Below are 27,885 nucleotides of genomic sequence, written 5' to 3' on the forward strand. Positions count from 1 at the left end.
AACGGGATCGCAACCCTCAGTGTCGCGCCCGTACCGCGACCGGCAACGGGATCGCAACCCTCAGTGTCGCGCCCGTACCGCGACCGGCAACGGGATCGCAACTGGCAACGGGATCGCAACCCTCGGTGTCGCGCCCGCACTGCGCTCAACCAGTGAGCGGACCGGTCTCTATATGGGATCCGAACCCTCGGCGGGAGCGCCACCGCACTCCCAAGCGCCGCACTCTACCAAGTGTGCCACCGGGTCGGCCCTTAAGTTTTCAAGTCTAGGTTTTCTTTTATGTTGTTTTTCATTTCTTCTCCTGGTATGTTGTTTATCATTATCTATATATTTTGAAAGTGACCTTGTCAAGTACTACAGTTGCGGGGACAGGGCAGTTTTATTGACTGGTTCTGCAATTACAGAACAGTTTATTTCTGTACTAATGCTTTACAAAGAACAGATGACAATAATCGCTTCTGTTAGAATTTTAAAATGTGTGTTCCCATTTGAATACCTGGGCATCTTTGGAAAAGCCAGTGCACCAGGCACTGGGGAAGAGGGAGGAGCCATCAGCACCTGAGGACTGGCTGTGAGGGTGTCCTTGACATCTGGGAGGGGATTGTGGAAGAATGTCGCACAGCTGTGCTTCTTAACTGTGAATGGGTGAAATGTCAGCAATGCGTGGAGTCAGAACACTTTGACATCCTGGAGATGGAAACCTAATGCCAGCAAGTTTGAGGGAATTTGTTCTTTTTCTTTTTTTTTATGTCATTCCTATCTAGGGTAAGAAGAGAGGTTTCAAATGATGGCAGAATTAAGAGTATTTTGTGCATATAGTTTGATTTATAGCCATAATGTATTTATTGTTGGCCTTTTATTTCCATCACATTTTTTCCACAAGTTTGTTATTGGTTTTATCTGTCAACTTGATTTATTCTTTGGTAGAAGGAGCTAGCATTCCTGTCTCTTTCACTGTGTCAGATGCTTTCTGAGGTTTTGTTTTCCTGATAGGCGAAGAAGATCGTTGAGGAGCCTGTTCTCAAATCCTTGGATGCAGTTGTAGCCAGCGTGACAGAGGTATGGCCCTTTTGAGGGCATTACCACGAGATCAGCCTGATTTAAGCATCTGCAGGGAGAAGGAAGGAAGAGTTCATGTGGGGGCTAGAGTGAGAGGGATTTGTTTGTTTTGTTTTTTTGTCCTTTTTTTGAGACCAGCCGCACCGCACTCAGCCAGTGAGCGCTGTGAGCGCACCGGTCATCCCTATATAGGATCCGAACCCGCGGCGGGAGCACTGCTGCACTCCCAGCGCCGCACTCTCCCGAGTGTGCCACGGGCTCGGCCCGAGTGAGAGGGATTTGGCAGTGAGTTTTCAGCTTAACTTCCCTAGTCCTGCATAACAACAACACACCTGCCACTGAGTGCTTGCTCTGTGCCCTGTGCTTTTCCAGGCTCTTTTATTTACTTATTTATTATTAGATTAGTTTTTGGTGGCTGGCTGATACATGGATCTGAACTCTTAACCTTGATGTTACAACACTGCACTCTTACCAACTGAGCAAACTGGCCAGCCCCTGTCAGGCTCTTTTAAATATGAGGGTACTTCAAAAAATTCCTGGAGAAATGGAATTAAAAGATAATACAGATATTTCCGCAAACTTTTTGAAGATCCCTTGCGCATCACCTTACAGTGCCTCTAACCAGCAGTCAGTGTCTCTGTTTCACAGATGGAAACTAGAGGTCGAAGGGGACTAACTAACATGCCCATGTCACTCAGTCACTGTGGGAGCTGGGAGTCCAGCCTGGGTCTGTCTGAATCTTTTATCTTCTTTGCTTCTTTGGTATTTCCAAAGCTGCTTCTCTGGGCTCAGAGCTGCACTCTCTAGGCACACGCAAGCCTTGGCTTTTAAGTATAAAGGGTTTGTACCAAGGGAACTTTTGTCTTTAATGTATTTTAGAACCAAGGTCCACAGCATTGTTTACAAAATCGTTACCTGTTGGTGCTGGGAGGTCTCAAAATCTCAGGGAACAATTGGGTCAGGCCCCTTTTGATTGTTAGGATCCAGAGAGATTGCCATTTGCCAGGCTGATTATTGCACAGGCATGTGCCGAACTCAGATTCCTTGTTTAAGCCTGGTGTTCTTTCCGTCACCTAATTCTAAGTCACACAGGCCTGATACCACTGGAGCTCAGGTATGAAGTGGGGAGGGAACTACCAGGGACCTTCCTGTGCTGCAGGCCATGTCTCTTCCTGCCCTGCATGCACTGCTAGTGAGCTGTTTCAAGTGTTAGATGTATGTGTGGGGCGTGCTTTGTTCTGGGTTGGTTCTTGGCTGAGGAACACAGGTCCTATAATTTTCCAGGTTGCGGTCTGGCATTTCCTCCCTTGTCTTCAATCCTTTTGCAAATTGTTATCCTGCCCATCATCCAGAGCTTTAGATCTCTCACTCTCTTACTGTCAACCGAGTTGCAGTCTCAGAGGACTCTTGGTTTCTGTCATCAGTGTGTGGTCATGAGTGACCAAGGGCAGACAAGGAGGACCAGGGCTGAGAGCTGGGCTGGGCAGTCAGACACCTAGAGACTTGTTGGACCTGCGCTCTACCTCTAATGGAAAGGATCAGTCTGGGTCCTGAGGGAAAAGCTGGGGTTCTGTGGGGATCCCCTTCAGGGCTTGTCTTACTGGGGGAAGGAGAAGGCTGAGAATGTGGGACTCCGGGACCCTCCTCCCTGTTGAACCAGAGTAGTGTCTGGTATTTCTGTTTTGTAATTTGGATTTTAGTACAAACATCTATTTGAATAAATGGTTTCATGGCTCAAAAAGATATGATGCTTAAAATTCTGACCTGGAGTTACTGTAATATATTAATCATTTATCCGTAATTACTATAATATTAATCAGTATCCATAATCACTACAATAATTGCTATTGCAATTATTGTGTGCCAGACACATGATAATATTTAATCACTTGCTCCCTGAATCCCACAACAATCACCTCTGCCTCCCCGCAGGCCAGCCCCAGTGCTGATCTCTACTACACGACCTTCAGTGATCCCCTCTACCTGACCATATATTTAATCACTTGCTCCCTGAATCCCACAACAATCACCTCTGCCTCCCCACAGGCCAGCCCCAGTGCTGATCTCTACTACACGACCTTCAGTGATCCCCTCTACCTGACCATGTTCAAGATGCTTCGTGACACTCTGTACTACATGAAGGGTGAGGACTGTGCGCACACGTGTGAGTGTGATGAGACTGGCTCCTGGGCCGCTGCCACAGGCTGGTGCTTACTTTCTGCTGGGGCCACTTAAAAAACACTATGAGCAACATGGTCACATGACTAAAATTTAGGGGGAAAAGCAAATAAAAAATCTGTTTGTGATCCTGCAACCCTAGTACCATCAATGGCAGCTTTTTTGGTGGGTTTCTTTCCTAAGGTGTTTTTCTGACATGTACATGTTATATTGTGCCAATCACACATACAGTTTTGCATGTCCACTTTACACTTTTATTATTTATTGATTATTATTATGATTATTATTATTTTTAATAGCTGGCTGGTACAAGGGTTCAAGCCTTTGATTGTGGTGTTATCAGCACGGTACTCTAACCAAGTGAGCTAACTGGCCAGCCTTAGACATTTTAGAAATTAAAAAAAAATAAGAAAATGAGACACTCATAATCTTTTAGCTCAGAGATAATATCTCAGTAGTTTAGCATGCACACACATAAATTTAGCATTTCCTTCCAGTCTCTATTTTATACATTTTAAAAAATATTTTTCCTGCGCTCTTCCCTCATGCTATTGAATGTTCTTCATAAATATGTTTTGATGACCACATAATATTCTGTCATGTAGATGTACTGTAATTTAGTTTATCATTATTCAAATCTGATTCCGGGAGCTCCTGGGAAGCTGAGTATGTTGGGGCCCCAGCAAAAGTTTGTGTTCTCTAAGAAGGGACATCAGGGATGGTCTGGCCTGACCTCCGGGAGCCCCTGAGTCCTCCCTTTCCACCTGTGCTGTATGCTACTGACTTCGTCGGCTGGTCTGACCGTGTATGTCACAGTGGTTCTCCTAAAATTTCCAGGGCCCAAGGATGAGATTTTGAAAAGTCTGTGAACTCTGGGTGCTCCGAAGATCAGGGAATTCCTTCCTTTGGGCTGCATCCAGTTTTTGCCCTTATCTGATAACTGACAATTTTTTTTTTAAATATCACTGAAGTATTTCCTGTTGTCAATGGAACCAGTTCCAGTGATGATAAATCTCAATTTATATGTTTCCTATATTGAGGTTTTAGTATATCAACTGCTTAAAAAAAAAGCATGCCTCTGACTTCCCTGGGAAATGATCATTTCCTCTGATTGCCAGGTACTATGCATGTAGAGGACAGCTGTGCACAGCCTATACAACTTCTTCCCAGTGGGTGGTCTTGGAACCATAGTAGCCAGCAGCAAATGCTACCCTTCTGGGGTTTTTGTTAAAGAGGGAAAGACCATAGCCATTGACAGCTGCTGTCTGTGTTCTGGTGCTGTTTTGTTCCCAGCTGTGATGTCCACCCTCTTTCCCACAGACCTCCCGACCTCCTTTGTGAAGGAGATCCATGATTTTGTGCTGGAGCAGTTCAACACGAGCCAAGGGGAGCTCCAGAAGATCCTGCACGATGCGGACCGCATCCACAATGAGCTGAGCCCCCTCAAACTGCGCTGCCAGGCAAATGCTGCCTGTGTGGACCTAATGGTGTGGGCTGTGAAGGATGAGCAGGGTGAGCCCTAGCTGCCCGCCTGGCCTCACAGACAGCCAGACTATGGGAGCTGTGGACACGCCTCAGAACCTTTCTTCCCACGAGTTCCCCAAAACAACTTCTATAACACTTGGCTGTTACCATCGCAGACAGTCACATTAAGAGTGGCCACCTCTGGGCGTATGCAGAGCTTAATATTAACTCCCACCGCTCCCCGGATGTCTGATATCCTGTCCTACAGTGGAGGACCCTGGATCTGGGAGAGTGGGAAGCCCAAAGCCACAGGGTCTGTGTGTTTTCTCCACTGCTTCTTGCTGGTTCTTTAGGCTTTGCATGGAGACGTGGGACCCCACTGCTGAAGCGTGAGGTATCTGTCTATGGGGAGGAGTAGAAAGGGAAGCATTCTTATGGGAAGGAACACTGCGGGGACCAAGGGGCCAGCAGAGGCTAGGCAGTAGTCACACATGGTGCAGGATGGTGTTTTTATAATATCAGAAAAGGAGCAAAGGTGAGATTTGAGTGAAGACATCTGCCTCCAAATGATTTCTCTCAGTATTAACTCTGCAAAAAGTATGTCTCTGAGGTTTAATTAAATTATGTGATTAATCAGTGAACAAGTGTTTTATAAATATTGGACTTTGCCAATCATTTGTCCCTTCCTCTGATTTTGAATTAAGGTGCAGAAAATCTTTGCATCAAGTTATCTGAGAAGCTGCAGTCTAAGACATCCAGCAAAGTCATCATTGCTCATTTGCCCTTGCTTATCTGCTGTCTGCAGGTCAGTCTCACTGATATTTGACACACTCAAACCCCATCTTCAGAACATCCCTCTTGTCATATCATTCAGGCTGTGGTGGTACACCAGCAGCAGAGACAATACAGTGTGTGCTCTTGTCTTTAGGAACTTTTAACTAGAGCCTGCTGTGGACACACCTCATCACTGAGCATGGGCTGCCACCTACAGCAGGCCAAGAGTTTCTGCAGGTGTTATCCAGGCAGAGCTCACCTCCTGTCCTCTGTCATGAGGCTGCCTGTGTCTGCTGGGCTGTGCCCAAGACCAGCAGGTGATTGGCTGTGGGCCTGTGCCATGGGACCATACAAGAGAATGTCTCTTGACAGCCACAGCGCTTAGCTGTTCTCTTCTGAGACTCTTATTTTGTTGCAAATCCAGTGACTCCATACCTGCCATTGTTTAAAAATCATATTTTGTACCCTCTCTCCCTTAATTACCTTCCAAAGGAAATGAGCATACTTTAACAATATATATCCTCCTTAGGCAGAGGAGGGTCAACACCATCCCTCTTCCTTGTCTTTTTGCCTTATGGGCAGGTGGCCTCTGAGAGCTTTGACCTTGGAAGTTTTCAGTCAAGCTTGGGTTTCTGAAGGGTTGAACATCTCCCTGCTCAGGACCTGCTCAGATGGTCCCTCCCCAGGCAATGTGACGGGTCAGTGGTGTGTTGCAGGGTTTGGGCCGCCTGTGCGAGAGGTTCCCGGTGGTGGTACACTCGGTGACGCCGTCTTTGCGAGACTTCTTGGTCATCCCATCCCCAGTGCTGGTGAAGCTCTATAAGTACCACAGTCAGTACCACACAGGTAATAGACGACTGTAGTGAGGCCTTGTCTCGAGCATCCAGTTCCCGTGTGCCCTATAAGCTGTGTTGCTGAGTGTGGGAACCCCACACAGGTTTCGTGACTGCACGTGGGTTCATTCCTCCTCCATGCCTTTCTTTCCGTCTTTTCCTACACATCCACTCACTCAGAGCAAGTCTGGTCACCTAAAAATAAGTAACATTAATTAAAAACCGGCTTCATGCTAGAGGCTAATATAGTATCCACTCATCCTACCCACAGTCCTGAGAAGGTGGGTAATTTTCTCCCTTCCGATGAAGAAACCCAAACTCAGGGCAGTTGAAAGACTTTCCTCAGCTCATAGCAGGGAGGGAAAGTCCCAGGCCCTGAAACTCCCAGGCCCTAAGGCCCCCACCCATACCTGCTCTGTGCACATTAACTAGATAACCCCAAGGACAGGGCCAGACCTCATTCGCAGTCAGAGCTGTGTTCCTTTGGGTGCTCATCAGTACTTTTGAATGATTTATTGTGAAATTGCTGGATTTACATATTTATCACTTTGTAACCTAAACATTCTTACTTTTGATTTAAACATGTTCCTTTCACCCTTTCTATTGGTCTCAGACTTGTTTCTGAAGTGTTTGGTCAGCTGTTTTTATTTTTATTTATTTATTTATTTATTTATTTTTTAAAAAGATGACTGGTAAGGGGATCTTAACTCTTGATTTGGTGTTGTCAGCACCACACTCACCCAGTAAGTTAAACCGGCCATCCCTATATAGGGATCTGAACCCATGGCCATGGTGTTATTAGCACCACACTCTCCCAAGTGAGCCACGGGCCAGCCCGGTCAGCTGTTTTTAGACTGATTGTTTTTATAAACTGAAAAGGATCAGCAAATCATCTTGGTTTTTGAATTACAGAGAAGGGAATGGAAAGTGAGAGGCTTAACCAGATACATATTTGCATTTTTACATTTAGTTGCTGGCAGTGATATAAAAATCAGTGTAACCAATGAGCATTCCGAGTCAACTGTGAATGTCATGTCAGGCAAGAAGAGTCAGCCTTCCATGTACGAGCAGCTCCGGGACATCGCCATCGACAACATCTGCAGGTGGGAGCTGGGCTAAGGGGAGGCGGGACCTGTGGAGGAAGAAAAAGTGTTTCAGATGGAAGCTTATGAAACAAGAGATATTTATAAATTTTTAAAGCTTATTTCTGATTATTCTAAACCTACACTTGATCTAAAAAGAGGGATTATTACATTATTATTACTTTTTTGTTTTTTTGCAGCTGTCTGGTATAGAGATCCAAACCCTTGACCTTGGTGTTATAACACTGCACTCTAACCAACTGAGCTACCTGGCCAACCCCCCATTACATGATTTTTAAAAAATAAAGCTTCTTTCCTTTTTTTTCCTGATCATAAACATAATTAAAAATGCTTAATAGAGAAAATGTGTAATGTATGGAAAATAGGAAGAGAAGAATTACTCATTAGCCCACCATCTAAAGTAACAAAACATTGTTATGTTTTCTTTATCTTTTTTTCCTGTGCAATATTTAATAGAAATGAGAGGGGGGTTTTTTTGTTTTGTTTTGTTTTGTATGATTGAGTATCCCTTGGTGCCCAGACTCCTGCTCTGTGAACTCTTGCTTTCTCAACTAGAGAATCAGATACACTCTGATTTCTATGAAAATGTCTCTCCCTCTCTGGATTCTGGCTCCTCACTGTCAGAAGCCAAGTCGAGACAGTAAGTTGGCCCTTCTCTTCCTGCCTCACATTGTTCTCTGACACAGGAGCCAGACAGATGTGGAGCATGAGAGGAACATTATAAAATTTGATGTTCTTAGGGGCTTTTAAAATTTCCCCTTTTTTCTATAAGATAAGCATTTCTCTTTACTGTTAAAGCCTTGATATATATTATAATACTCAACTCTGGGCCCATTTGTCTTTTGAATCAGTTATTTTGACTTTTGTTAAGGAACAGTAGAAGTTTAAAATTGGAATTAGGTGTGGGCTGGCCTGTGGCTCACTCGGTAGAGTGCGGTGTTGATAACACCAAGGCCACGGGTTCGGATCCCATATAGTGATGGCCGGTTGGCTCACTGCCTGAGCGTGGTGCTGACAACACCAAGTCAAGGGTTACGATCCCCTTACCGGTCATGATGGCCGGTTGGCTCACTGCCTGAGCCTGGTGCTGACAACACCAAGTCAAGGGTTACGATCCCCTTACCGGTCATCTTTAAAAAAAAAAAAAAAAAATTGGAATTAGGTGAGTATGATATTCCTAAGGACACTGTTCTGGGCAAAATAATAAACTTATTGTTTCCAGTTAACATATGTAGTAAATGGGAAAACTCTGTAGCAGTTCTTTGAGTTCGTTCTGTGTAAAGACTCTCATACAGATTTCTGGGGGGAAAAACTCAGAGCAGTTCTTTAAACTTTGTAGACCTGAAAAAGGAAAAATGACAGACAGCAAACCCATCGTGTTGTTTTGATACCTGATGCCGCGTGGGTTTCCTCTCTGCTCAGGTGCCTGAAGGCTGGCTTGACAGTGGACCCGGTGATCGTGGAGGCCTTCCTGGCCAGCCTCTCCAACCGGCTCTACATCTCCCAGGAGAGTGACAAGTACGTCCCCATCCTTCAGGGAAAGCCTGTTCTCAGCAGGCTGGGAAGCACCTGGTGTTGTGCATATTTACACCTCTTTCCTCGTCTCAGAGTGTAGGCATGCATTGGGTTTCTCACAAGATTTAAGTTGAGGGCTACCTGGTAATGTATATCTGGGTCACTAAGTGGGAGTAGAGAATGAACTTTGTCCTCCAACCTAGTTTGCACCTGGGGCTTTGTGTTTCTTCTGGTGATTAAAGATCCTGGGCTGTCATTTTCAGATGAATGTTTCATCAAGCCTGTGATGAAATTGGGGTCTAGATTGTAGCCTCTGTGTTTTGTCTCACTACTGCGTGCCAGCACACTGTCCCTAGGGTACTTCTGTTCTTCCCTCCTATAGGGACGCTCACTTGATTCCCGACCACACAATCCGAGCCTTGGGACACATTGCAGTGGCCCTGAGGGACACCCCAAAGGTCATGGAGCCAATTCTGCAGATCCTGCAGCAGAAATTCTGCCAGCCACCCTCCCCGCTTGATGTGCTCATCATTGACCAGTTGGGCTGCCTGGTTATCACTGGAAATGTAAGGAAGGCCTCTCCCGTGAGCCCTGGCTATAAAACCCACCAATCCTGTGACTATGAGGAATGTAAAAATACAGATTATGTTTACCTTGCAGGTGAGCTAAATGCTCACAACTGTGTTAACACTCAATAGTGAGAATAGTGTAATTGTTCTTGTGCGTGCTGGGAAAAAAGGGGTTTAAACTAATTTCTTGTCAATGTAAATGACATAAAATAGGATTTGAATTGAAGCTACTTCCCTTTTAGCTTTTAATTTGAGGTTTGCTTAAAGCTTTAGAAATGGATGCCTGTGATGGTCTTTTGGGCCAATAGGGTCCATGATTCCAGAACTTTCCCTCTGGGAAAAAGAACTTTTTCTTTGGAGATTTGTGTTTCTGCTGGTGGCTAAAGATCCACCATTTTTTATTTTTTGTCCTTTTTGAGACCGGCTGCACCGCACTCAGCCAGTGAGCACTGTGAGCGCACCGGTCATCCCTATATAGGATCCGAACCCGCGGCGGGAAGCGTCGCTGCGCTCCCAGCGCCGCACTCTCCCGAGTGCGCCACAGGGCCGGCCCAAGATCCACCATATTTTGAGGAAGGGTTTCAAGCATGAAAGAATCATGGCATAGTAACTGTGCCCTTTACTCTCTTTCAGCAATATATCTATCAGGAAGTGTGGAATCTCTTCCAGCAGATCAGCGTGAAGGCCAGCTCTGTTGTGTACTCAGCCACCAAAGATTACAAGGACCATGGCTACAGGTAACTGGACCTTCATTGTCATGACAGTATTTAACTCCCTTTGGAAATGTGAGGTTTGGGAATTTGTCTCTTAAATAAACCCTTCTTACAAAAACAGTATATGCTACAAATCAATGCACATACAATGGGGGGAAATAAAAACATATATGGCTGCCACCTGGAGCTGACTACTGGGCATCTCAGTGCACATGATCCGGCCCCTCTCCCCTTTTCTGAAGGGACCAAAGCTGCACACCAGGGTAACCTGCTTTTTTTAAAAAAATTTTTTTAAAAGATGACCGGTAAGGGAATCTTTTTTTTTTTAAAAAAGATGACCAGTAAGGGGATCCTAACCCTTGACTTGGTGTTGTCAGCACCACCCTCGCCCAGTGAGCGAACCGGCCATCCCTATGTGGGATCCGAACCCGTGGCCTTGGTGTTATCAGCACCGCACTCTCCCGAGTGAACCACAGGGCCGGCCCAGGTAAGGGAATCTTAACCCTTGACTTGGTGTTGTCAGCACCACGCTCTCCCAAGTGAGCCATGGGCTGGCCCGACCTGCTTTTTTATGGGGCATCACATCAACTCTGCAATAAACATTCCTCTGCACATTGCCTGTATTGGCTGCATATTGTCTCATTGTATAGCAGTACCGAGATCAATCTTACCAGTCCCTAGCTTGGATGTTAGTTAGTTTTCCAGTTTTCTTGCTAGTGAGTACTACAGTGAGCACCATAATAGCTACATATCTACATATCTGTAAGCATCTTTGATCCTTTCCTTAGGTTAGATTTTAAAAAGTGGGATTTGGAGTGTCCAAGCGAATAGGTATTTTTATTTTATATCCTTGAGCATTTGCTATTTGTGCAAAGTCTAGCCAGTTTTCCCTGACAGACTGAGAGATGCTTCCTGTCTATTCCTTGCCCTTACCTGGAAATGCCTTGCGGACAGAGACATGTTTATCCGTGTTTGGAGGATCTCACAAGAGTTTGTCAGATCAGTGGAAGAGAGAGACACGGGGGAAGTGAAGGTAGAAGAGGACAGGAGGTAGGGGAGGGAAGAAGGGGGCCCCTTTATTGGTGTTACTGTTCTTGGTCACTGGGCTCCTCCCTTCTGACCGTTAAGTCCAGGCCTTGGAGATTTGCTCCAAGTCAGTTTAGTGGGCAGGAGTGTGGCGGGGGAGACACACTGTGTGGCTGCATGACCTCAGAAAATGCTGAACCTCTTCGTGCCTCAGTTTCCTCGCCTGTCAAATGAGCATCTGTCTCCAGTTGTGTGGGTAAATGAGATTGTGTACGTGAAAGCTCCCTATCAGTGTGAGCTCTGGGCATCATTATTACTTCATTGCCTTCTTGCTGCCGCTATCATGAGACCAGGCTGCTAGAACAGCCTGAGGCCTGGATTGGGGACTGTGCCAGGCTCACCTCTCCTTCCTTCCATCTGTCCTGGCCTCTGCAATGGAATTGACACACAGACCAAAACACCTCTTGCTCCACTTTGCTCCACTGCTCCTAAAGTGCCTGCTGCACCTCTTTGCCCCTGGGCTCCTCCCCCTCCCTGTCTGTACTCCTACCGGTTTCCTTCTGACCCTCATGTCTGTCTTTCTGTAAGGAGGCCATTACTTCATCTCTTGACCCCTGCTGTGTGCAGTACCTATTGTTCTCCATCCTACCAGTTCTTCTGCTTCTGGCTCAAATTACTGCCACCAAAAATGAATTGTCCTTTTCCTTACCAGTGGAAGCATTTATTGTCCTTTGTTGGACTTGACCTACCAGGTATTTGCCTAACTGTGAAGAGAGTGCCTTTTGTCATGGCTACAATTTGCTCCATGATTTCTCGAGGCCTGATAGTGTGCTCAGTGCTTCATATGGTGTTTAACTCCTGCAACCCTATGAAGGAAATTATTATTCTGGTTTTACTTAGGAAGAAACCAAAACTCAAAGACTTAAGTGACTCACCCATGTCATGCAGCATGGAAGTGGCAGAGCCTGGCTGCCTCCAGGGCCACAGAAGCCTGGCCAGCTTCTCTGGTTCATAGCGTCTGGCTGAGGGGCAATGTCAACTTCACATCTGGAGTTTACATGGGGCCAACCACCATCCTGAGGCAGTTTGTCCCAGGATCCTTGAGCATTTCCTGAGTGTTTGATGTGAGCTAATGCTAACATCAGCTTCGGGGTGGAAGGAATGTTGGAGGGAAGCTGATCATCAGGCAGAAGTTTTATTATGTGTGGTAAATGATGAATTTGAGCTGTCTGATTTGAGGGGAAAAGCAGGGCCTGATGAGAAATGCCTGGCTGTGAGTACTTACATTTTCAGCCATTCAGAATGAAGTGTCCTGACACCTTCACAGGTTCCCAGTGTGCAGCAAACAGTCCCCTGGAGACCCTTACTGCACTTCAGGAGAGAGAACCACATCATTTCTGCAGCAGTTGACTTTCTTTTGGGGTGTTTTTCACAAAATAACATGTTCATGACCTCTTGAGAGTTCTTTTGTTCACAGACCCTGAGAAGAGTGTGGTGAGGGAGGCTGGGCCCGGCCCATGTCACCTTGCCTCACACCCGGACAAGGTCAAGGGCCTAGTGGTGGCAGTTATTTCACTCCTTCCCCCTCAGGCACTGCTCCCTGGCAGTGATTAATGCCTTGGCCAACATCGCGGCCAACATCCAAGACGACCACCTTGTGGACGAGCTGCTCATGAACCTGCTGGAGTTGTTTGTGCAGCTGGGGCTGGAGGGGAAGCGAGCCAGCGAGAGGGCCAGTGAGAAGGGGCCTGCCCTGAAGGTAGGAAGGAGGATGGCTACGTAGTTGTCCCTGCTGGCCAGGGCTGAATCTGGAGACACCATCTTGGTTGAAATATGGCATTTCTTTAAGTGATATATATGTGTCTGGTAGAATACAAGAAAGAAGGGGGTGGGTTTCTTTCTCAGGGAAGCTGGCAGGGGTCAAATGAGAGGGCGGCTTCCTCACCAGATTGCATCTGGCTCATGGCAACTGCCTCCCCCAGCCCAGGGGGATAACATGACAGCAGCCTAGTGTGGGTTTCCTCCCAGACCTCCTCTCCGTTCTCTCGTCCATCATGAAGCCAGAGGGTGGAGGCTGGGCCTAAGAGGACTTAAAGGGCATGGCATCATCAGAACACAGTGATAAGATGAGAAGGGCCAGATTTGACCTAATCTTAAGCCACCCAAGGGAGATCTGTCCATGGGAACAGACAAAATGTCATATCTTGAGTTCCCAGATAGACAGGGTGGGGGGTAGGGGGGCGCTTTGAGGCAGGTTAGGCCTCTTACCCCACCATTTCCCCTTCGATGAGTCATGTAGTACAGTCCTTCTGCCAAGTCTCTACTTTCGTTCTCCTTTGTTGTTTCCTCTCCCTCCCCTTCCCCAGACAGTTATTGTTCATCTACTATGTACCAGGTGCTGTGCTAAGTCAGAGGAAAGCCCACTTTTTCAGTAAAAGGCCAGACTGTAGATATTTTAGGCTCTGCAGGCCATATAGTCTCTGCTGCGCCTACTCACCCCTGCTGTGGTGGCCTAAGAGGAACGGGTAGTGGTTGGGCCCATGGGCCCCAGTTTATCAGCCTTTGTCCTAGGTGAGTGAATGAGACAGACAAGGTCCCTATGCCTGTGGGGCTTAGTGGGAGGGAAAAAAAAACAGGACACTGTGATGAGGGATACTTTAGATTGGGCTGGTCAAGAAGCACTTTCTTGGGCTGGCCAGTTAACTCAGTTGTTTAGAGCATGGTGTTATAACACCAAGGTCAAAGGTTCTGATCCCTGTACCAGCAGCTGCCAAAAAAAAAAAAAAAAGAAGAGAAGGCATCTCTGAGGAGGTGACATCTGAGTTGACAAGTGTAGGAAGGAGCCCTCTGTGTGAAGTCTTGGCCAGGAAGGAGTAGCTCGTGCAAAGAGAGATCCTAAGGCGCTTGGCCCTAATTTAGTTTTGCTCTGCTGGGCCGTCCAACAGAGATCTGGGTTACTAATTTCTCAAGTTTCCCAGGGTGGTGCACAGCTAGGACCATCCTGATACCCAAGAGAGAAGGCTTAACTATGTGCTTCCAGAATTTCAACTAATCAGTGTGTGCTGTAGTTTAGCCACTTTTGTGCATCCAGCCACTACCTGTTATTTAGTTATTGTTAAACAACCCCCAAAATTTCCCTAACTTGGAATGAGTATATGTTTTTCCAGAGGGGCCTTAGGATCGGGATGAGAGGGGAGTGCTGAGGATGGAGGGGGGCTGCAGCCTGTCTGAGGGGTGTTCCAGGAGCCTTTTCTCCCCTGGGAATTGATTCTCAGTGCCCCAAAGGGTGCTGCTCCCCTCTGCCTGCTGTCACCATGCCTTTAGAAAGCCTCAAGACTCTGGGGATTTCATGCTTTGTTCACAGGATAGGGGTTATGCCCTGGAAAGCACCATAGGGATCCCCTTTTCTATCCACCGGGTATGAAGCTGTGAATTCCATTCTTTGCAGAGTAGTTCCTGTTTACCAGCCAAGCAGTGAATAAACAAGTGTTTACTGAGCAATTGCTGCACTTTCCCCAATATATAGGACCTTCCAGAATAAGGGGACCTGGAGGAGCCGGGGATGGGGGGAGGGTGGCAAACATACCACCCTGTCAAGGACAGGGAGCTGTGATTATAAATTAAACTAAGGCAGGTGGGTTGTTCCTTGTATTGTGCAGCCCTGAGGCCATTGATTTCCCAGAGTGGGGCAGGCTGGGCCACCGTTCGTTGGCTCCAGCCTAGGGGAAACAGCTTGGCATTCTGTCCCCGCTGGTTCTGAGCAGCTGTGTGGCCTTGGCCTCTGTGAATCTTCTCACTAGAAGTTAATGTGTGTGAAGCACTTAGAACAGTGCCTAGCCACCATGGGTGCTCAGTGCCACAACCGCTGTCCTTGTTGTAAATATAGAATATAAATCAACGTGCTTCCAGCATGTGCCGTAGTTTCGCTACTTTTGTGTGTCTAGCCAGGGAACCTACCTTTTATTTAGCTATTGTTAACCCCCAAATTTTCCCTAATTTGGAATGAATATGTTTGTTGTTTTATACAGAAATTATAAATAATAAAGGAAAAAGTACCCATAATCCCTCTACTCAGATATAATCATTGTTAGCATTTTGACAGATTTTCTTCTAGATTTTTTATGCATATGTATTTATTTTACCTAATTGGGATTGAATCGTAGCATACTCTTAAATCCTGATTTTTTTTTTCATTTAACATTTGCTGTGGGTGCTTTCTGAGGTGACTAAATGTTTTTCAGAAAGTTCTTTTTAATAGCTATGTCATATTTATGCAGGAGTGCCATAATTTATGTAACATTTGTGTAATCTTGATTTATGTTGGACATTTAAGTTGTTTCCATTTTTTTGCTATAAAATTATGCTAGATGAGTATCTTTATATCTGCGTGTGTGTGTATCTTATCATTTACTTTTGATTAAGAAATTCCAGTTTTATATAACGCTATGTCATCTTTTTTTTTTTTCTTATAAAAGGAACACATGCTTGTCAATGACATCAATTCCGTTCTTTTCTAGGCTTCTAGCAGTGCAGGGAACTTGGGAGTACTCATTCCTGTAATAGCTGTGGTGAGTAGTCGTAATTGAATGGTTTAAAACTCCAGATACTGTGCTCATGTTTAGAGTGTCGCCTTGTGATGCACAGCAAATTCCTCAGAAATGTGCAGTTTGGAGGTCACCGGTGCTTCTGTAGATGTGGCTGTGTCAGCCTCCACCTGCTCTTCTGCAGGTAGGTGTGTGCCGGATGTGACCTCACTGCTTCACTCCCTTTCTCCGTGCGCTGCCCAAGCCTCCTCAGCCAGCTGGCCAGGGAACTCGCTCTGGTTCCCTTCTTGCATGGCTCCCTGGTCCTTAGTCTGACTCTGCTGTCGTCTTCCGTGTCCCACCCTGCCCTGGTGCCGCTGACTAATGCTGAGCTGGCATCCCTTCCCTAGCCCCTTCTTGTGAGGCCTCTTGTTGGTGCTCAGCCCTTGGAGCTGCAGCCCTCAGTCTCCTCTGGGGGGCGCTGTTGGCACGGGGCACACATCCTGCCTCCTGCTGCAGAGCCAGTTTTCATCTTGTTCTATCTCAGCCTGTGTCCACTTCTTCCCAAATGACCTTTGTGGAAGTAGGTTTTCCCTTTCTTAATTATTCCCAGCTGCTAGTCCTAGCCCAGGGCCCTCACGTTCTAGTACTTGTTTCTATCTCCTATTCTCTACCTTTCCCTTACCCCACCTTCTAGTACATCCTTTGAGTCTGCCTTCCAGTGCCTTCCCACCTCACCCCTCCCAGTGGTTTGAGTCTTGAGCACTTACATGTGTCTTCACGTTGCTCCGGAGGGGTCAAACTGACAGCAGAGCTGCTGGGGAACCTAGGGACGTGGAGTTCAGGCAAGCAGGTGGAGTCAAGGGCACAGAGAAGTACCTCTTCTGAACTCACTAATGCAGTTCCTGTGCTCTCACCAGTCTGGGTGTTCATCATCATTCTGAACCTGGAGACTTTTAGAGGGTCCAATTTTAGATGGCCGAGGGGGATGAAAAATAGTAACTGACTGGTTTACTGTTTTTTATCTTTAATAGTAAAATGTTATGTATTACATTTTGTGGAATATTCCACTTCCAGGTTGTCTTCCTTCTGCCTGTACACTATCCTTTTCTCTCCTGTCCCTCCCCCAGTAAGTGGCTGATTCAGGAGGGGGAGTGGGGTCTGCATTAGGACAGGTCATCTTCCTGAGTATGCTTGAGTGGACAAAAGGCTGGGTCTGCAGCATGATGAACCTTAGCTGCCTACCGTGTGGCTTTGCACACTCCCCTGAGGACCTTGCTACCTTCATACCTGAGATCAGCTGTTCTCCCACAACCCTTTGGAAATTTGAGGATTGCCAGGACTCATTCTACCACACGGTATTTTTTAATTGACACCCCCATTGGTTAATTTTTTAAAACATTAGTTTTTCTACCTTATAGGTAATGTTGGCTAGTGTACAATTGTGTTTTAGAAGTGCCTTTTGTTTGGCCTAGAAGGAAAGGTAAGAGGGACACATAGTCTGAGGCACTAGCACTCTCGGCCTTTTGGAGGGGAGACAGGCCCTGCAGCAGACTCCATAGAAGGGCAGGTTTTAGGCAGATAGGGAGGATGCTTGGGATGACCCTCAATTCAGTGAATTCTGGGATCTGTGGACACCCAGAATTCTATGACCTGTATTCCTGTGAGCTTTCAAACATTTTTGGTGATTATCATTTAAAATCTAATAAATGCATTGAAGAAATCTATTTGGGGTACTTTACACTTCTGGGGAGCAATGACCAGTGAAGTTGGTTGGGAGCACACAGGTTTTAGGGTCACAGGGGCCAAGATTGGATTCCTGGTGCTGTGTATAGGACCCTGCGAGAGAATCTGAGTTTCTCCATGCTGTGGGGGTGGAGGGATGTGGGGGGTGTCAGTGTAGGCATAACTGTTATCAGTGATAGCTTAGGACATACTCACTTAAATGCTCCCCTACCAGCCTTTTACATGAATAGAATAAGTATTGTATTTTTAACAAAAGTTAATGGTTATATTATGGGGAAGGAAACAAATATTTGCTTTTATTACTCAACAGAGAACACAGAGATCATGGGTTCTTGCATTTACTTTGTGGTTACCCCTTGGACCTTCTGGGAGAAACTAATTCCCAAAGAGTTTTTTCTTTTCTTTGCACTTTTTCTTTTTTAAGAGAAATATATACTCTATCTTGGACTTTTGATGACACAATGTCTTGAATTTCTTTGTTGAGTGGAGATACCAGTGGATTTGGGGCAGGAAGCCCAGGTCCTAATGCAGCAGTTCACTTCTTAGTGACCTTGGGAACCTGGGGTGGGGGGATTGCTGGGAGGCTGGCCCATGTGATCTCTGAGGATCCTTCCTGCTTAGGTTTGGTGTTCTTTGTCCTGCAATTTTGTGAATATTTCTCCAGAAATTGATTAAATTGCTTCTATTGGTATCTAGCCCATTAGTTAAGCATTTTGAAAGTTACCTAATGCTTAGAGCCCTCGTCACTCCACTGTCATAAAGTAGTGATTTAATAAGATGTGCCTCCCACTTGAAAAACATTCCTGTGCTTCACTGAGAGCTGGTTTACCTATGTCACTTGTAGCTTTTGTTGCCTTGGACTGGTTACTCATTCTCTCAGTACCTGTAAAATGAGGTTTGTGGGTTAACACTTCTTAAAATTTTTTTAATTTTTATTTTGTTAGTTTGTGGGTTAACATTTTTTTAGGTCATGGACCCTTTTGAAAGCTGTGCACTCCATTTCCATGGGAATGCATATATTCTCAAGGATTTGCATTTAATCTTCAGAAGTTAAATGGGAGAAATCCCTTCAGGGCCCCCCAGTTAGGAACCCCTGGGCTTGATACTCTCTCAGATTAAGAGATTAACAAGAAACCCTTACCTAGCTATTGCTAAACACCAAGCACTGATCTAAACACTTCCAGACATAAAGTCATTTAACGTTCAAAACAACCCTGCAAGGTAGGTGCTGATATTATCCTCACTTTACAGATGAGGACACTGATGCACAGAATTTGCCTCAAAGTCCCACAGCTTCTAGATATCGGAGCCAGGATTCAAACCAAGGCATCCTGGCTCAGAGTCTGTGCTCTGAATTAACACTCTACTGCCTTGAGAAATGGGTGGGCTAGTTTTTGTGAGAGGGAACCTGAGGGACTCTGGATGTATATACATGAACGAAAAGTGTGGAGACTGCAGGGCTTCTGGCCTGTGCAGGGGCACGGAGGAGCCTGGACTGGCTGTAGCTGAGGTAGGGCCTTGTTATTGAAAGTGAGAATATCACCTTTCCGGGAAGGGGACAGACGTGGCAAACGGCAAAAGAGGTTTTTTTTAGGGCCGGCCCAGTGGCGCGCTGGATAGTGCGCCGCTTGGGAAGCACGGCGGCGCTCCCGCCCGAGGGTTCGGATCCCACATGCGGACCAGTTCCCGCTCGCTGGTTGAGCGAGGCGCGGGAGCAACACCGAGGGTTGCGATCCCGTTGCCGGTCCCCGGTCCGGTACGGGGGCAACACTGAGGGTTGCGATCCGTTGCCAGACACGGAAAAAGACAAAAGACAAAAAAAAAAAAAAAAGAGGTTTTTTTTAGGGCCGGCCCAGTGGCGCGCTGGATAGGGCGCCGCTTGGGAAGCACGGCGGCGCTCCCGCCCGAGGGTTCGGATCCCACATGCGGACCAGTTCCCGCTCGCTGGTTGAGCGAGGCGCGGGAGCAACACCGAGGGTTGCGATCCCGTTGCCGGTCCCCGGTCCGGTACGGGGGCAACACTGAGGGTTGCGATCCGTTGCCAGACACGGAAAAAGACAAAAGACAAAAAAAAAAAAAAGAGGTTTTTTTTAGATAACTACGTTGGGAAAATGGGAGGAGCAAGAGGAACCAGCAGCAAGACGAGAAATACAGGATGAGCACTAGAAAAGAAACAGTGTTGGGGCATGTTGGAGAAGCCCCAAGGGAGTGTGGGTCAGCAGCAGCAGCAGCAGGTGTCGCCAGGAGCGTGTGACAGGGAGATTTGGCCTCAGCCTTCACTGTAGGTTCTCAGTGGGGTACTGGAGGCCCAGCCCAGTGCAGGAAGGTAGGCATGGAGCAGGTGAAGACTGTTAGTGGGGAGGAGCAGGGCTCCAGGGCTCACCTGCCTGGGTTTGGATCCAGGCCTGGGCAGATCACTTCCCTCCTGTGAGCTTTCATTGCTTCTCTGCCGTGAAAAGGAGGCGATGGCAGTGCCAGCCTCCTAGGGTTAGTATGAGGATCAGTGAGCTAACCTGCAGCACACCCATGCAGTAGCCTGCACTTGGTGCTCCCCTTTTGCTGCTCACGGTACTATGACGAGGCTCCCTGTGTCACCCTGTAGACAGACCAACCTGCACTTGAACTCAGCCCCACTACTTACTGCAGTGGCATCTCGGGCAGGTTTCGGAACTCTTCCAACCCTTGTCTTCCTCACCTACAAAGTGGGGAAGATAAAGCCTCCCCTGCCAGACTGTGGGGTTACAATCAGTCAACCCACCTGCACAGAGCTTGTGACTGCCATTCCCATGGCTTGTTTGTCCCCCCACTGAAGGAGCACCAGCAAGCTGGCACTCTGAGCAGCCTCTTTGTATTCTGGCTGTCTCACACAGGTAGTGAAGGATCCAGAAACATGTTCTTCAGATGTTGCTTGCTTTATCAAGCCAGCCCACTATAGGACCACATCTGAGAGAGGAAAGCTAAAGTGTGCACTGCGTGTAAAGATTTTGGGAACCTCAGGCTCGTGTGATACTTAGAGCACTACATTTCAGGCATTCCATGCAGACCGCACCTGAGACTCAGCAACCCATGCCTCATCCTGCTGCTGAAAACGCACCCTGCTGTAGAGCTTTAGTCACTGTGTAACACTCAACTTTCTGTCAACCTTTATCATTCCTGGGGATGTCAACTCTTGATAGGCCTTTCTGAGTTATTTGAGCTTCAAAAAATAGATTTGTGTTAGATACACAGTATAAGTGGTTACATTTATTTATCTCTAGGGTGGAAGACATGGCCATGTGTACACACTGTCCTCTGGGCGGTAGTAAGGCTGCAGTAAGAGGGCCAGATGATATTTAGCATGGATTTGGGCCTTGAGAGAATTAAGCCCTAACAGCCAGGGTATCACTCGAGGTCATTTCTACCCTGGGCATTGGAAATGGAGCTAGTTGTGCACCCTCCTTGGGACAGGTGATAAATTAATCAAATTTCTGTGTTCCATGTTCAGAGTGGGGGCCCAGGTTGAGAACAGCTTTGAGTAATACAGCCAGATGATCAAAGGTGGGGGCTGCCAAGGAAAGGAGGTACCTGGGTGCACTGTGTAGGTTTGCTGGGAGGGGGTGGGAGGTAGGACAGTCTGTCTGTGACTGAGACCCTCAGAGTTACAGCTGGCACGCTGCAGTTACATTAACTTCTAAGAACTTATGGCACTGTTTACTGTGCAGAGTTGATGCCAACCAGCTTCTCATTGGTAAATTTCTTCTCTTGTATGGGCCTTGGATTCAGATTGGTAGCATAAACCCTGGAAGTAATGATACCAAAACATCTCTATTCTCATTGTTGGAATGAAAACAGAATTATAGTGTGGCCCCAAAGCACATCAGATGCCCAGACCTCTATCTTTAAGAACTGAGGGGGTTGGCCACCCTCCCCATGAAGAGCAGGCAGCTGGTGCGGTGCTCGTAGACCAGGAACAGAAAGGGACGGTCGACGGTGAAGCGGACTTGGGTGGACAGCGGCATGAACCCGACCGTGGTCACGGCAGCAGCCTGGGTGCCCTCTTCATTCACTGTGATGGTGCCTTGGTGCTTGAACTGTTTCAAATTGGAAAGGAAAGATGTCAGATTCCACAGGTCGGCGTTCAGAGGGATAGAGTATCTAGCAGAGTCATCTCATTCAGGGAAAGGGTCCAAAGAGCACATATAAGGCAGAAATCATAGCTGGCCAAAATTACCCTTGAAAATATCTCATCACCTGTCAAGTGTGGTAATTATGCTCAGAGGCCATGTTGTATATACATACTTACATGTAAACTCTGGAATCACATCCCTCCCAGCAGTGCCCACAGTCTGAGAGGCCAAGGCAGCTGCTCCAGCCCCCGTCTCCTCCTTATGCTGGGGGTGCACTCCCATGAGAAGCGTGGGGCCTGGGCCTGCTTCATCACTGGACTCATGCCCTCTCTTTTTTGCTGAGTGCCTATTGTTGGTCTGTTAAGTTAAACGCGCGGGTAGTACAGTTTCTCTGTATGTATTTAATAGTCTTAAGATTCAGCTAGGTGTAGCTGTTTCAGACTGGAGCACGTGCCTCCCCTCTCTCTGCTGTCAGCAGTAATGGGGCTTGCACCAAGACTGCTCCCTGTGACCGCCTGCCCACCAAGCATCTGGCAGTGCCCTGCTCCCCTGGCCAGCCCCTGCAGAACTGAGCACTGTGCTCAAAGCAGCCAGACCCAGGAGAGCAGGCTCACACCCCCTACCTGGGAAGTCAGAACAGGTGGAGGTGGGGCTATTCTGGGGTAGAATCTTGGGCCAGGGCAGGGGGTGGATGAGGGAGCAATTACCAGGTCGATGGTGATCTTTTGGTCCGAGATTCCTGCCATGTTGCCATTTTTGTCAAACAGCATTGTGATCCCCATCGACTTCAGGGCCTCCACCAGATTGTAGTTCTTCTCCAGCTTGAATTTGGGCAGAAGCACCTCTCGTGTTCTAGTTGGAGAAGAAAAGGGGCCCAGTTTTACTGAACCACAGGTTACAAAATAATCATGTTTTTCCCTTTAAATGTCTAAAGCCTACCTTCCTGGGTTGCATTTAGACAGAATCAACAATTTTATTGTTAAAATTTATATACCGATACTGTCAGTTGAGAATTTTGGAAAGACCATCCCATTGTAATTCCAGTCACTTAAAATTGAGGCATGTTTACTGTTATGTGGTCATTTCTTTGGTACTGTGTGATTCATTTCCTGTCTTCAAGGTCAGCAGCAGAACTTTTACTGGTTTATGGTTTGAGAAGGTATCTAACATAATTCTCTTATTTGGTGCCCCAATTTCAGGCAGTTACTTTGTTAATTAAGGAGTTGAATATCTGGTCAGTGTTCTTAAAAAAAGAACATTTTCTATCTATACCAGATAGTGCTGAACATTCTCAGTCCTTGCCTCAACTCATTCCATCTCTAACTGGGTGAACAATAGTGGTGCTCATGGGACCAGTCTGGCACTTTGTGGGGATAAAGAGATGTAAGACACAGTCCCCCTTCCCAAGAGCTTGCTTTCCTTTTGGAAACCCAGACTCACGTAAGTAAAACCATGAAAAAGTAAAGATGGTGTGTTAATAGCTGAATGACTAGAACAGATCTAACTTCTGGAGCTATTCAGGAGGGGGTATAGACAAGGGGTATTCATGTGGCCTAGAAGGATGCCTGAGGCTCAGAAAATGGGACAGGACACTACGTGAGCAAAAACCTTTGGGGAGCTCTGAGCAGGGCTTGCTGGAGGGAGCATGTGGGGGGAGGAATGAGGCAGTGGGGCAGGAGAGGAGGAGCCAAACAAATGGGGGGGGGCAAGAAGCTGGGGTCTTGGGAATGCTGATCTGATAGCCAGTGCACAAGTGGGCTGAGTAATGGAACAGGCAGCCTGGCTAGGCATCCCTGGACAGGCAGAGAGATTAGGAAGGAGGTGGGTTCAGAAGAGACACTTTTAGGGAAAAATCCACAGGACTCGATGACTGGTTGGCTACCTAGGCAAATACCTTCCTCCAAGAGCCTACTCCTCAGTTTTGTTGCATTTCTTTGTATTCTTGCCCTGTAAGGAGACTCAAACCAGATTCACTTCTTCATTTGGGCCCAACCAGTATCCAGTAAAACAGAAATAAGGCCTCTCCATTCTTTCTGCCATGATCCAGTAATAATCTCAGTAAATATTTAAAACATGCAGTTTTAACTATGGAATAATAAGTCATAATAGAGCAAAATCATGAATGACAGGTCCTCAGTGGGCTAAGAGGACCTCAGGATTTTCTGGGTGGGAAAGAGGACAGCTGATCTTTGTTGAACTCCACCTAGATTCCGGGCACTGGGAGCAATGCTCAATGTCACATATTCTATTTATTTCTCACAGTGACTCTGGAAAGTAAGGAATCCCCTTTTAGGGTTGATGAAGCTGGGGCTTCAAGATACAAAGCAAATACGTAGCAGAGCTGGGATTGTTCCCAAGCTGACTCTAAGTCACCTGCCCCTAATTTCTGGAACTGCCCTGTGGAGAGCAGATGTGTCCCTCCAAATGCTCTCTGATCATCTCTCACTGAGCAAGAAATTTGGGCTGAATTAACAGTGGTCTGTATGACAGTTCTTGGGTAGCTGTACATACTTCTCCCTTTTCTTAAAACAACCAGAGTTCTGGTGTCCCTGGATACCCCCAGTCTCCAGATCAAAAGAACAAACCCACATCCTGAAGTACCTGTTTGTCATGCTTTTTTGCCATCTCTCCGTGATCATCTCTCACTGAGCAAGAAATTTGGGCTGAATTAACAGTGGTCTGTATGACAGTTCTTGGGTAGCTATACATACTTCTCCCTTTTCTTAAAACAACCAGAGTTCTGGTGTCCCTGGATACCCCCAGTCTCCGGATCAAAAGAACAAACCCACATCCTGAAGTACCTGTTTGTCATGCTTTTTTGCCATCTCTCCACCACCTGAGGGGTCAGCTGTGCTTCCAGGGTCTTCATCCCAGACAGCTTGTGCGGGACCACAATTAACATGCTGATGCCCCCCACATACTCTAGCCGGAGGACGTCACAGTCGAGTTCCTGGTCATTCGCTGCGAGAAAGTTCCCCTTGGTCTGCATCATGGAAACCTTGACCACCTCTCGTTCGTTCAGCCGGAAGTTATGGTTGTGTGTCATTTCCACTGGGAATTTATTCACCCAGGATCCTGTAAAGTCAACAGGAACAGCACTGTTATTAGTGTTCCTTTAAAGCAGTGGTCTTCACCCTGGAGCATACATGTGAATCCCTCTGGATTTATTCAAACAAACTGCAGCCCCCCCCCCCAGTCTCTGATTCCTGAAGTCTGGTTTGGGTCAAGAATTTGCATTTCTAACAAGAGAGGTTAAATGGACTGGAATGGATTTTGCATTAGATTCTGGCACTAATTTGTAGTTTCACTCTGGCAAGACACTGACTTGCCTGGGCTTGTACTTCTTCATCTGTAAAGTGCATAGCTTTGTGCTCCTTTCAGCTTGATTTTGATGGCCTTCACCCCTCACACTGTGGTTCTGTAGTGACCAGTAGGACAAGTGGGTGATGTGGGGTTGCCCTCAGGATCTGCAGTATAAATTTGGGTGCAGCACTGTGTGTCTAGGAGTAAGTCCATGTCTGTTTTAGCTTGAAGATTCTAGTAACTAATAATGACAGGGGACCCACAGGTGAGAGCTGGTGTTCTCCATGTGCCAGGTATTCTTCTAGGCACCTTTCCTGTATTATCTCATTTTCTGCTCATAGCAACTATATAAGGTGTGTGCTTTTTATTATTATACCCATTTTACAGATAAGGAAACAGAGGCACAAAGAAGTGAAGTAACTTGTTCAAGGTTTCCAGCTGGTGGGTAGAGCAGCCAGGATGAGATAAGCAGGAGGTGTCTTGGGAGGAGGTTTCCATAGTGGACAGCTGCTGCCTGCCTGTGATTGCATCTCATTGCCTACCCCTGAGTCTGCTTCACTCAGGATTTCTCAGCCTCAGCGCTACTGACCTTTTGGCTGATAATTCTTTGCAGTGGGGGGACTGTCGTGTGCGTTGTAGGGCATTTAGTGGCATCCATGGCCTCTCTCCCTTAGATACCAATGGAGCTTCCCCTCCCCCAAGTTGTGACAACCACACATGTCTCCAGATATTTGCCCCTATTGGGAATCACTGCCCTTCTCAGCTCTGATGGGGCCATCATGTGTCTCCAGGACTCTTTCCTTCTGACTTCTTCCTGAGACTCGACCTCTGCCTTTATTGTGCTTTACGAAGTGATTATAACATTTGAAATTAAAATCAAATTATTAACAGATTTGGGAGCTGGAAATGTAAGATTAAACTTCAAGACTCTCCTTTTCTTTGAGAAGCATCCATGAACGATTGAGTACTGCTAGCATTTGATCCCTTCTGATTCCCAGCATTAAATTAAGTGACTGATGGGCCGGCCCGGTGGCGCACTGCTATAGTGCGCCGATTGGGAAGCGCGGTGGCGCTCCCGCCGAGGGTTCGGATCCCACATACAGAGGGTTGTGATCCGTTGCCGGTCACGAAAAAAGACAAAAAGGAAAAAAAAAATAAATTAATTAATTAAGTGACTGTTCCAATATGATGGGGAAAGGAAGCATATATAATTGCCACTTTTGCACTTCAATGTGACAGGAGTTACTGTGTTCAGGAGACTGTAAACTGACCATGCCTGTCATTTTTCCACTCTGAGGCCAGTAGGGAGGGCTTGCTGCTGTATTTCTCTGCCTACCCCTGAACACTAGCCTAGGCTAATGCACAGGCTCTCAGGTGTACCTGGGGGTGCCCAACAGACTGGTAGGACTGAGGGCTTCAGTGCTGCCAAAATATCTTCCACTGGCCTGTTCTGAAGTCATTCCTAAACATAGGCTAATTACTTATAGAAGTAAAATGTCACTAGCAATAGCATACGTACTTCCTATCATCTTATACTGACATCATAACTACAGTTTCCCTCAGTCAACTTCATTGAGCTCTTGCCATTTGCCACTCAGTGGGCTAAGTGCCACATCACTGTCTCTTGTGGTTCTCCTCGTGGCCCCATCTGAGTAGGTGTTATCATTTCCATAATAAAGACGGGAAAACTGAATCACAGAGACATTGAAAGACTTGCCCAAAGTCACATGAATGAGAAGTGGTGAAGCCGGGACTTAAACTCCTGTTTGCTCAATTCCAAACTTGTTCTTATAACTAGTAATGAAAAGGATATGTGTCTGTTCATCATATATCTATTGCATGTGTGTGTTTCTATATCTGTGTATGTTACAAGCCTGTTAGAAACTCAACCTTTGGCCGGCCCTGTGGCTCACTCGGGAGAGTGCGGTGCTGATAACACCAAGGCCAAGGGTTCGGATCCCACATAGGGATGGCCGGTTTGCTCACTGGGTGAGCGTGGTGCTGACAACACCAAGTCAAGGGTTAAGATCCCCTTACCGGTCATCTTTTTTTTTAAAAAAAAAAAAAAAAAAGAAACTCCACCTTTGATTCCACCCACAACGGGGCCAGCATTGTGTCTGGCTTTGGGGTGGAAGTCAGGGGGAGTCAGATCTCAGATCTCAGCACTCCATACCACCCCTGCAGTCTTGGCTTCTTCAGCCCTACTTGGCCCATCTGGCAGCAGGAAGCATCACCTGCCAGGCCTCAGGGACTGCCCCTCGCTGCTACCTGGTAGTCCTTGGTGGCAGAGAGAAAAAGTGGTTATGTGTCACAGCAGTTACTTCTGATGCTGAAACATTCCTTGTGTCTTCCTTTCAGCACTCTTGGCTTTACAGACTGAAGTAGAGGTTCCTCCAGTCAGATCCCAGTGAGAGCATTTGAAAAGGGAGGTCTGGATTTTACAAATTCATGCCCTTTTATTCCTAGGATTCCGGGAGTCCTGGGGAGGAGAGGAGCTACCTTAAAAAGTACCTTCATGCCTGGCTCAGAACAGTTGCTCGAGAAATAGTAGTTTTTTTCCACCCTCTCCGCCACCTGTCCATTAGTGCAAAAGAATCATGAAAAAGAGTTGTGGATGTTAATGTCAATTACTCAAGCTGAACAGTTCTCAAACACATTTTTTTAGCCTTTTGTCCATATTCCTGCTTATTGATAATTGGGAAAGGAAATGAAAAACTCAAATCCAGGCTGGCCAAATGCTAAAAAGTGTTTTTTTTTTTTTTGTCTTTTGTCTTTTTCCATGTCCGGCAACGGACCGCAACCCTCAGTGTTGCCCCCGTACCGGACCGGGGACCGGCAACGTGTCCGGCAACGGACCGCAACCCTTAGTGTTGCCCCCGTACCGGACCGGGGACCGGCAACGGGATCGCAACCCTCGGTGTTGCTCCCGCGCCTCGCTCAGCCAGTGAGCGGGAACCGGTCTGTATGTGGGAT

The 27,885-nt window shown here is 46.8% G+C and overlaps 2 protein-coding genes across 4 annotated transcripts in view; one reads left to right on the forward strand and one right to left on the reverse strand.

The window, feature by feature from the left end:
• The window catches only part of PI4KA (phosphatidylinositol 4-kinase, catalytic, alpha), a 131,235-nt gene that overhangs the window by 36,548 nt on the left and 66,802 nt on the right, over nt 1-27,885 (forward strand). Inside the window, exons 9-19 of one of the 2 annotated variants that reach the window (XM_008588039.1) lie at nt 994-1,059; nt 3,106-3,202; nt 4,558-4,749; nt 5,406-5,506; nt 6,192-6,321; nt 7,279-7,411; nt 8,834-8,929; nt 9,309-9,492; nt 10,129-10,232; nt 12,825-12,993; nt 15,752-15,802. In XM_008588039.1, coding sequence (XP_008586261.1) covers nt 994-1,059; nt 3,106-3,202; nt 4,558-4,749; nt 5,406-5,506; nt 6,192-6,321; nt 7,279-7,411; nt 8,834-8,929; nt 9,309-9,492; nt 10,129-10,232; nt 12,825-12,993; nt 15,752-15,802 — 1,323 coding nt within the window. Of the gene's footprint in view, nt 1-993; nt 1,060-3,105; nt 3,203-4,557; nt 4,750-5,405; nt 5,507-6,191; nt 6,322-7,278; nt 7,412-8,833; nt 8,930-9,308; nt 9,493-10,128; nt 10,233-12,824; nt 12,994-15,751; nt 15,803-15,833; nt 15,963-27,885 lie in introns of those variants that run through there. The other variant, XM_008588038.1, reaches the window with a different exon arrangement.
• The window catches only part of SERPIND1 (serpin peptidase inhibitor, clade D (heparin cofactor), member 1), an 11,612-nt gene continuing 5,015 nt past the window's right edge, over nt 21,289-27,885 (reverse strand). For both annotated transcript variants that reach the window (XM_008588037.1, XM_008588036.1), the window contains 3 exons: nt 24,411-24,684; nt 22,317-22,461; nt 21,289-21,573 (listed from right to left, as the gene is read on the reverse strand). In XM_008588037.1, the coding sequence (XP_008586259.1) occupies nt 21,382-21,573; nt 22,317-22,461; nt 24,411-24,684 (611 nt within the window). In that variant the 3' untranslated portion in view covers nt 21,289-21,381. The remainder of the gene's footprint in view (nt 21,574-22,316; nt 22,462-24,410; nt 24,685-27,885) is intronic.

This window comes from Galeopterus variegatus, unplaced genomic scaffold (assembly GCF_000696425.1).
Source record: "Galeopterus variegatus unplaced genomic scaffold, G_variegatus-3.0.2 Scaffold4643, whole genome shotgun sequence".
NCBI lineage: Eukaryota > Metazoa > Chordata > Mammalia > Dermoptera > Cynocephalidae > Galeopterus > Galeopterus variegatus.